The 10516-nt window shown below is 44.4% G+C and overlaps 1 protein-coding gene across 2 annotated transcripts; it reads right to left on the bottom strand.

Moving 5' to 3' along the window:
* Nucleotides 1–768: 768 nt before the first annotated feature.
* Nucleotides 769–9583, bottom strand: EMC4 (ER membrane protein complex subunit 4; the record flags this gene model as incomplete). 2 transcript variants are annotated; one of them, XM_080707741.1, is made up of 5 exons in its annotated part: nt 828–863; nt 2774–2934; nt 3194–3347; nt 9083–9197; nt 9498–9583. In XM_080707741.1, 5 exons carry the CDS (start codon nt 9581–9583, stop codon nt 828–830), a joined length of 552 nt encoding a protein of 183 aa, XP_080563867.1. The 2 variants fall into 2 exon arrangements, with proteins under 2 accessions (XP_080563868.1, XP_080563867.1); XM_080707742.1 differs by lacking the exon at nt 2774–2934 and having other exon boundaries at nt 769–863.
* Nucleotides 9584–10516: the final 933 nt, after the last annotated feature.

Below are 10516 nucleotides of genomic sequence, written 5' to 3'. Positions count from 1 at the left end.
TCCTGCCTTTTGGCTAAGACCCAGCTTTTAAGTCTTGCCTATGACTTTACGGGGCAGGTTATGGTATCCATTCTCCTACTGCTGGCCCTCTGCCTTCCATAGCTATCTTAAAAGCTGAAGCTAGAACTGCAGCATCTGCCTGCCAGTTTCCTCTTCGCCGGGGAAAGATCACTTAATCTTTCATGGCCTCCAATTTGTACGGTCCCACGAATCCCATCAACCCTCATCCCCCAAACAGTAAAAGTTCCTTACTGTGGGTACTAAAATAACAGTTACGCTGTAAGCATATTTTATGTGCTCCTTTTTCTGGTTTATTTTTCTTTTCATCATGTATATTTTGAATCCAGCATTAGTTTCTCATACCTTCCACAAGTGTCTCCAACAGAATTTTTATGTTCTAACTTGTGTTAAATAGAAGTGAAATATTAAGAGAAATAGATTTAAGGGAAACTTGTGAAACATTTTGTAAGCATTGTTCTCACCCATTTAATTTATTGAAAGAAGACGCTGCTGTGGTTCTTGATTTAGCAGCAACTATTCTTTTGTTTACATAGAGTTCTGGTTTTGTTTGTTGTTTTGCTCCGTACTGTAAACATAAATAAAGTTTTCTATATTATTTTCAGTCGGGGGTGTGGTATAGTTTCTTTATGTTTGTAAAAAGTATGTCCATTATCTTTCTAGAATCTGTGTCCTTACCATGAAGAAAAAAAGCCTTTTGATTCAACAAGATATTATTTTAAGAATTAGTATACTTAGAAGTCAATGGGCTTACAGAAAAATGTAATTGAGCCCCCAAAATTTAGGCACCAGGTGCTTCTTTCTCAGGTTCACAAAAGCAGTCCTCCACCACTGAACTCCATTCTCTGAAAGAAATAGTAAACAGGTATGTGGTGAATGAGTGTTAAAATAACTTCTTGAGTTCCTACCAATTACTTAACACTTTAATCACAAGCACTATTTTGCCTTATCATTAAAACTAACTTTCAAGCCAGGTATGTGCTTATAATCCCAGTATTTGGAAAGCTGAGACAAGAGGATCATAGGTCTCAGTTACTTCCCACAATTTAGTGAAACTCTGTTTCAAAATAAAGAATAAAACAGGGCTCAGGGAAGCTACAGGCTCAGAGGTAGAATGCCCCTGGGTTCAATCCCCAGTACCACTAAATAAATAAATAAATAACTTCCAGTAATCCCAGTACTTGGGAGGCTGGGACAGGAGGATCATAGGTTCATGGCCAGCCTCAGCTACTTAGTGAGGCCTGCTGCAACTTAGGGAGACCTTGTTTCAAAATAAAGAACAAAAAATAAGGCTGGAAGCTGGGCGTGGTGGCTCACGCTTGTAACCCTAGCATTTGGGAGTCTGAGATAGGAGGATCACGGTTTGGGGACAGCCTCAGCTACTTAGTGAGGCCCTTTGTAACTCAATGAGATCCTTGTTTCAAAATAAGGAATAAAAAATAGGGCTGGGGTGTAGCTTGGAAGTAAAATGCCCCCGGATTTAACCCCCATTACCACACACACACACACACACAAAAATCTTCCAAACTCCTAATGGCTTTTATTACTTAAGAAATTAATTGTAAGCTGGGAGTGGTGGCACAAACTTGTAATCTCAGTACTTGGGAAGACTGAAGCAGGAAAAGCACAGTTTTGTGCCCAACCTCAGCTACTTAGTGAGGTTCTCCACAACTTAGTGAGACCCTGTTTCAAAAATTAAGAACAGCTGGGTATGGTGGTGCACACTTGTAATCCCAGCATTTGGGAGGCTGAGACAGGAGGATCCCAGTTTGCAGACAGCCTCAGCTACTACTTAGGCCCTTTGCAACTCAGTGAGACTGTTTCAAAATAAAGAATAAAAAATAGGGCTGGGGATGTAGCTTGGAGGTAGAATGCCCCTAGGCTCCATCCCCAGTACTGCAAAAAAAGAAGAAGAAACTGGGCATGGGGGCGCATGCTTGTAATCCCTGCATTTGGGAGGCTGAGACAGGAGGATCGCAGTTTGAGGACAGCCTCAGCTACTTAGTGAGGCCCTTTGCAACTCAGTGAAACCCTATTTCAAAATAATGAATAAATGCCGGGCGTGGTAGCACACGCTTGTAATCCCAGCATATGGGAGGCTAAGACAGGAGGACCCGGTTCACAGACAGCTTCAGCTATTTAGTGAGGCCCTTTGCAACTCAGTGAGACTCTGTTTCAAAATAAAGAATAAAAAATAGGGCTGGGGGTGTCACTCAGAGGTAAAATGTCCCTGGGTTCCATCCCCAGTAGGGCAAAAAAAGATTTAAAATAGCTAGCAGAGGTAGAATGCCCATGGGTTCAATCCCAGTAACACACACACACACACACACACACACACACACACACACACACACAAGAATAAATTAAAAAGAGAATAAAAAATAGAGCTAGGGGTGTAGCTCAAAGGTAGAATGCCCCTGGGTTCAATCCTCAGTACCAGGAGGAAAAAAAATTCTAATATATACCAACTCTTCTTCCCCCCACCCACCCAAGTACTAGATGTGGAGCCCAAGGACATTCTACCACTGAGCACATCCCAGCCGCCCCCCTACATTTTGTGTTTTTATTAGTATGTTGCTCATGCTGACCTCAAACTTGCTATCCACCTGCCTCAGCCTTGCAAGTAGCTAGGATTACAGGTATGCAGCGCCATGCCTGGTAATTCTAATACCAACTCTTAACTCCCTACCATCAAATGAGTCAGCTATTCACTATACATCACAACTGTCCCAAATTCAGTTTTTCTTTGCCTTACCTCAGGGGGCTCAATGAAGGCTAACCAGTCTGATGCATGTGTAGGCAGTAGTCCCATGGACTGGCACTTGTAAACAGCCAATGCCAGACCCATCAGGTTCCCAATGAGATACACCAAACCCTGCAGAAACTTCTGGCTTGAACTCTCCAGCATCTTGAAAGCTGTTGAGGTAAAAGAAACTGTCAAAATCCAGAACAACTTTTTCAATATGAGTCAAACCAACCATAGAGTAATATAGACAGACCTAAAATAAAATGGCAAATAAGACCACTAAAGGTAAACAATACCATGATAGGCATTGTTTTCTCCTTCATGCCACCACTATACCACCCTGCACACCCTCTAGCCAAGAGCTGTGTCTAAGAATATGCCACTAATTTATAAAACCTAGACAAGGGTTATTATTTCAAGAATACTTACTAGCTGAAATGGCCATAAGCGCTTGAATGGGTCTCCAGGCCATCATACACACCATCATTGTGGGGAAAATGGAGATAGTGTTTCCTGCCATGTACATGATGAAGAGGTTCATGGGAATCTGTTTGAGGGGACCCAAGGCGATGTCCCAGCAGCGCTAAAACAAACACAATTTTAACCTCTGAACACTACCTTCAGTCCACATTTACTATACCATTGAAGCTACAGTCAAATGCATAGAATTTCCAGTTTCCTGCCTGTGTGTGTATGTGTTACTGGGAATTGAACCCAGGGGCATTCTACCTCCAAGCTACACCCCCCAGCCCATTTTTTTTTTTTCCTTAATTTGAAACAGGGTCTGAGTTTCAGGGGCCTAAGTAGCTGAAGCTGGCTGGGGAACCTGCGTGATCTTCCTGTCACAGCCTCCCACATACTGGGATTAAAAGCATGTGCCACCATGGCCAGCCGCAATTCCCATTCCCTGCTTTTGAATGAGCTAACTCCTCAATTCCACCAACTCCACCTTTCTTCATGCTGTCAAAGGAAATTCTCTCTTCTATTAAAGTAAAATAGTCTCACCATCAGTATACCATCACTATATCTTCTTTTCCACAGAAGATTCCCAGATGTCATTCTTTTCTTTTTTTTTCTTTTCTTTCTTTCTCTTTTCTTTTTCTATTTGGTGTGTGTGTGAGTGTGGTCCTGGGGGTGGAACCCAGGAGCTTTTCTACCTCAGGCTATACTCCCAGACCTATTTTATACTTTATTTGGAAACAGGGTCTCACTAAGTTGCTGAGAGCCTCACTCAGTAGCTGAGGTTGGCTTCAAACCTGTGCGATCCTCCTATCTCAACCTCCCAAGCACTGGGATTACAGGTGTGCGCCACCACACCTGGTTACAAAGCATGTTCTTAACAAAGTAACTAAGCTAGAAATCAATCACAAGATGATAACTAAAAAATCCTTTATATTTAGAAATTTAAGCCATGCGTGATGGCACACGCTTGTAATCCCAGCATTCGGGAGGCTAAGACTGGAGGATTGCGGTTCGCAAACAGCCTCGGCTACTTAGTGAGGCCCTCTGCAACTTAGTGAGACCCTGTTTCAAAATAGAGAATAAAAAAAGTAGGGCAGGGCTGTATCTGGGAGGTTGAATGCCCCTGGGTTCCATCCCCTGACCCGCAAAATAAATAAATATTTAGAAATTTTAAAATGCACTGTACAGCCAGACATGGTGGTGCATGTTTGTAATCCCAGCATTTGGGAGGCTGAGACAAGAGGATCCCAGTTCATGGCCAGCCTCAAGTACTACATAGGCCCTCTGCAATTCAGTGAGACCCTGTTTCAAAATAAAGAATAAAAAATAGGGCTGGGGGTGTAGCTTGGAGGTAGAATGCCCCTGGGTTCCATCAGCCGTGCACAGTAGCGTGCACAGTAGCGCAAGTTTGTAATCTCGGTACTTGGGAGGCTGAGACAGCAGGATCCGGGTTCAAGGCCAGCCTCAGCTACTTAGTGAGGCCTTTTGCAACTCAATGAGACCCTGTTTCAAGATAAAGAAAAGAGCCAGGCACGGTGGCGCACACTTGTAATCCCAGCATTTGAGAGGCTGAGACCAGAGGATCCGGTTCACGGACAGTCTCAGCTATTTAGTGAGGCCCTCCACAACTTAGTGAGACCCTGTTTCAAAATAAAGAATAAAAGATAAGGCAGGGGGCGTAGTTGGGAGGTTGAATGCCCCTGAGTTCCATCCCCAGACACGCAAAACAAATAATAAATGAATAAATAAATAAATAAATAAATAGGGCTGGGAGTAAAAAGGGCCCCTGTACATCCCCAGTACAAAAAAATAAATCTAAATATTTAAGGTCAAAATAAAAGCTAAACTTTTTGGGGTACTGGGGATTGAACCCAGAGACATTTTACCTCTGAGCTATACTCCCAGCCATAGCCATATGGTGTGGTGGCACAAGCTTGTAATTCCAGTACTTGGAAGGCTGAGACAGGAGGATCCCGGAGGTTCAAAGCCAGCCTCATCTACTTAGGCTCTCAGCATTTTTGTGAGACCCTATTTCCAAATAAAATATTTTTTAAAATGAGGTCTGGGGGTGTAGCCCGCAGTTAAAGAGCCTGAATTTCATTCCCAGCACCACATAATATACATATACATATATATATACATATATGTGTATATATCATATATATCATATATGTATGTGTATGTGTGTGTGCATATATATATATATATATATATATATATATATGCACACACACATATATATATATATCGTCTCATTTTCTTTTTGTCCTGGGGAGTGAACCCACTGGTATTCTACCTCCCTAGCCCGATTTTATTCTTTACTTGAAAACAGCGTCTCACTGGGTTGCTGAGAATCTCACTAAGCCGCCAACACTGGCTTTGAACCTGTGAGCTCCCCTCCTGTCTCAGCCTCCCACATACTCAGGAGTGAGCCACCGCACCCAGCTTTCATTAAGTTGCTGAGTCTAGCTTCAAACCTGATATCCTCCGGTCTCAACTGTCTTAACCTCCCAAGTACTGAGATTATAGGTGTGCACTGCCATGCCTAGCTTGGCTTAGCTCTGTTTTTTTGTGCTTTTTTTTTTTTTTTTTTTGGTGGTACTGGGGATTAAACCCAGGGGCATTTTACCTCTGAGCTCCGTCCCCAGCCCTATTTTTATCGTGTGTGTGTGTGTGTGTGTGTGTGTGTGTGTGTGTGTCTGTCTGTCTGTCTGTCTGTCTGTCTGTGATGCTGGGGATTGAACCCAGGGGCAATCTACCTCTGAGCTACATCCCCAGACCCATTTTTTATTCTTTATTTTGATACACAGTCTCACTGAGTTGCAGAGTCTCACTAAGTAGCTGAGACTGGCCACGAACCTGGATCCTCCTGTCTCAGCCTCTTACAAGCGTGCACCACCACGCCCAGCTTATCCTTTATTTTGAAACAGGATCTCACTAAGCTGCAGAGAGTCTATGTAGCTGAGGCTAGCCACAAACCTGCAATCCTCCTGTCTCTGCCTTCCAAGTACTGGGAATTACAAGTGTGCGCCACCACACCCAGCTTAGCTCTGTCATTTTTATGTTGTGGAATTCACATGCATATAGTACTAAGATACACTAAGACTGAGCGAGAAATGCAAAGAGCAAAGCCATTCCAGACATTTGAGATACATCAAACAAAATTCTGCTCTCATGGAGCTTACACGCTTATAATCCCAGGACTTGGGAGACTGAGACAGAGGATAGCGTGAGGATTGCAGTTTGCAGATAGCCTCAGATGCTTAGGCCCTCTGCAACTTAGTGATACCCTTTTTCAAAAATAAAAGAATAAAAAATAGAGCTGGGGTATAGCTCAGAGGTAGAATGCCCCTGGGTTCCATCCTCAGTACTACAAAAAAAAAAGTAGTTAAGATGGGTATAATAAAACTATTATCATCTATCAGTACCACAAATAAATTATTTGGAGAAGCAAAGTAGCAAAGCAAAACGGGAAGCCTGACTAGGTTAACTTTTGAGAAACCTAAAGGAGATGAGCAAGCAAGTCTTGAAGTATCTGAAAGAAGAGCATTCCAGGAATGGGGGAAAACAAAAAGCCTGTCATGGGAACTTGGCAGGCATCTTTTTAAAGAAAAGCAAAGAAGCCGGGCATGGTGGCACACGCTTGTAATCTCTGTACTTGGAAGGCTGAGACGGGAGCATCACGCAGGTTCAAAGCCAGACTCAGCTACTTAGGCTCTCAGCAAGGCCTTAGCAAGGTCTTAGCGAGACCCTGTTTCCAAATAAAATATAAAAATAGGTCAGAGGTGTAGCCCGGAGGTAGAAGGGCCCTGGATTCTATCCCCAGTACCACACACACACACACACACACACACACACACACACACACACACACACACACACAAGAACAACAAGGAAACCATTATGAGTAGAGTGGAGTCAACAATGGAAACATAGCAGATGAGACCAAAGATACTACAAGAAGCTTGTACAACACAGAAGCTTTTATAAGGACTGGCTTTTATGCTGAATGAATGAGGAACTATATATAGAAACAATCTTTTTTTTATTTTTATTTTTTTTGGTGGTACTGGGGTTCCTGGAAACCCTTCTACCTCCGGGCTACACTCCCAGACCTATCTTTATACTTTTTTATTTGGAAACAGGGTTTCTTAAGCCAGAGCGTCTGGCTTCGAACCTGCATGATACTCCTGTCTCTGCCCCCCATGTGCGGGGATACAAGCATGTGCCACCATGCCCGCTCTAACTTGTGTTTTACAAGTATCAGCAACGTAGTGAGACCCTGTTTCCAAATAAAATATAAAATAGGTCTGGGAGAGTAGCCAAGAGGTAGAAAGCCCCTGGGTTCCACTTCCAGTACCACCAAAAAAACTAACAAAACCAAGTAGAATTCTACTGCAGAAAGGGATACAAGAAATCTTTTGGAGACTATAGGTATGGTGTTGGTTTCAAGGGGGTATACAACCTTTAATGCTCATCAGATTGTATCCTTTAGATTGGAGGTTCCCAAATGAGGGCAGTTTGTCTTCTGGGAGACATGTGGTAATACTGGAAACATTTCTGGCTGTCACTACTAGAAAAATCTAATTGGCATCTAATGAGTAGATGCCAGGGATACCAATCTTACAGTTAAGTTCCCTAAGTATTAGGCACTAAATGTCAGTAGTGCTAAGGAAAAGAAACCATGCCTTAATGCTGTTTACTGTATATAAACTATACTTCAAAGGAACTGATTATATATGTATATTTGGGGGGGCACTGGGTAATGAACCCAGGGGCATTCTACCTCCGAGCTATGATACCCCCAGCCCTTTTTTTTGAGGGTCTAGGGATGGAATCCAGGGGCATTCGACCTCCAAGCTATACCCCCTGCCCTGTTTTTTATTCTTTATTTTGAAACAGGGTCTCACTGAGTTGCAAAGCCTCACTAAGTAGCTGAGGCTGTCCGCAAACCGCGATCCTCCTGTCTCAGCCTCCCAAATGCTGGGATTACAAGCATGTGCCATCACCCCTGGCCCCAGCCCAATTTTTTATTCTTTATTTTGAAAGAGGGTCTAAGTTGGTCTCACTAAGTAGCTGAGGCTGGCCATGAACCTGTGATCCTCCTATCTCAGCCTGCCAAGTACTGGGATTACAAGCATGCACCACCATGTCCGGCTGGAATTGATTATATAATGCATACTATATAATACATGTTATCATATACAATTGTATGCGATATATGTATATATTATATACACGCACGTGCACATACACTTTTTTTGCGGTACTTGGGATGGAACCCCAGGGGCATTCTGATATATACCCCCTGCCCTATTTTTTATTCTTTATTTTGAAATAGGGTCTCACTGAGTTGTAAAGGGCCTAAGTAGCTGAGGCTGTCCGCAAACTGCAATCTTCCTATCTCAGCCTCCCAAATGCTGGGATTACAAGTTTGCACCACCACACCTGGCTCATACACACAATTTCTTAAAGTCTTTTGTAAAGACCTGGGTGAGAGATTGTGGGTAAGACTAGGATGATAAATGCAATAAGAAATAATAGTGGGATTTGGAATCTGTTTTGAAAGAAAAATAACCTAACAGACTATGTGGTGTTATGGAACTAGAATAGAAACCAATGACTAACTGCAAGGTGCTGTCACCAACAGATCATTTTCAAACTACTTTATACATTATGTTTTTATTTTTCATTTATTAAGCACTTTTGAAGCTGTGGTGTAAGCTGTAAATACTAACTGCGAGCTATTTAGCTCCCAAACATTCAGCACAAGGGCTATCTACAGAACTGCTGCCTGGGAGAGGGGGTGGTTCAGGACTGGCCTCAGGACTAGGGGTAACATCTCTACCTCTGTACCTTCTCTACCAGGATCCGGTCGGTCTCCTGCACGCTGGTATCAGGCACTTGCTTATCCAAGTAACCGACTGGGTACAGTGAGTCTCCCTGGCCGCTGCTCCGGTCACTTCGGCCCCTAAAGAACCAAACCAAGAGACTAATAAGCTCCAACTTCTCAAACTTGCATTTCAACTGTTTCACTAATCATAGAATTAAAGATTCCCCAGGTGTACCTATCCATTTAGACCAAGCCCTCTGGGATCGCTAGTCCCTTGCCTATTGGGAGGACTGCAATAAGCTTCCTTAGGAAAAAGTAACCACGATAGAGAAAATGCTACCTCCCCAGGTGACATCTGTGTGCCACCCAACCTCTTCAGAGAGCTGCGCCTGAGGCTTAGGTCCCACCGCTCTGGGGCTGCTCGCCCGAGCGCCTCACCTGCTGCCGCCTCCAGGCCCGCTCAGCTCAATGGCCCACTTGAACCGCCGGCCCCGGTTGGCCACCAAGCCCCCCTGGGCCGTCATGGCGACACCGCTGGCCGAGGCCTAGAAGGTCCCACCAAGCTGCGCGCTCCACCAGAGGCGCAGCCCAGCTGTGCGGCGCCCTCCCGGCTGGTGCGCACGCGCACTTCCGGCGCGTGGTAAACGTCACTTCCGCCCCGGAAGTGCCGTGGGACAGAATGAAGGGCGAGCGCTTGGGGGTAGAAATGCCTAGGAGAGAGAAGATCCGGCAAGATTTACATCTTCCCAAGGCGCCTTCCTTTATAAATAGGCCGGGTGTGTGCCCTCTGATCTGAGGTGCGGTCCACGGCTCGGAAGGAAAGCCCGTACTGACCGTGGTAGGGATCGAAGCCAGGAAAAGATCCCCGACCTACACGCTCCCAGCAACGCGAAATACAGACCCTCAGTTTAGATCCTGGGTTGGAGGGACGTGGCCACGGAGCACGTCTGTACACCCCGTACTTGGGAGGCTGAGTCAGGAGGATCTCTGGTTCGAAGACAACCTTGGCAGTATAGCGAGAACCCTCTTCAAATTTTAAAAAGGGAGGGGTTCAATCCCCAGTACTAAAAAAAATAGTAATAAACTCTAGTTTGGTACTGATTGCGTGACCTGGAGCGAGTTATTTAGTAGCTTGAGTGTTGCATGTTCACTGTATTCCGGAAGCTTTATTTAGTTTAATTCGCATAGTAATCTTGGAAGTGAATCTCTTTATTCTACACAAAGGCAACGTGGCAGCGTTGGAGTGGAAAGGGCTTGAGGTTCGCATGGTCTCCTTTTTATTTTGGGGGGAGGGTCTGGGGATGGAACCCAGGGGCATTCTACCTCCGAGCTACACCCCCTGCCCTATTTTTTATTCTTTATTTTGAAACCGGGTCTCACTAAGTTGCAGAGGGCCTCACTAAGTAGCTGAGGCTGTCTTCAAACCGCGATCCTCCAGTCTCAGCCTCCCGAATACC

The sequence above is a fragment of the Muscardinus avellanarius genome (genome assembly GCF_963383645.1).
Source record: "Muscardinus avellanarius genome assembly, chromosome: 12".
NCBI classification, from domain to species: Eukaryota; Metazoa; Chordata; class Mammalia; order Rodentia; family Gliridae; genus Muscardinus; species Muscardinus avellanarius.
This window is presented reverse-complemented; position numbering and strand designations above follow the sequence as displayed.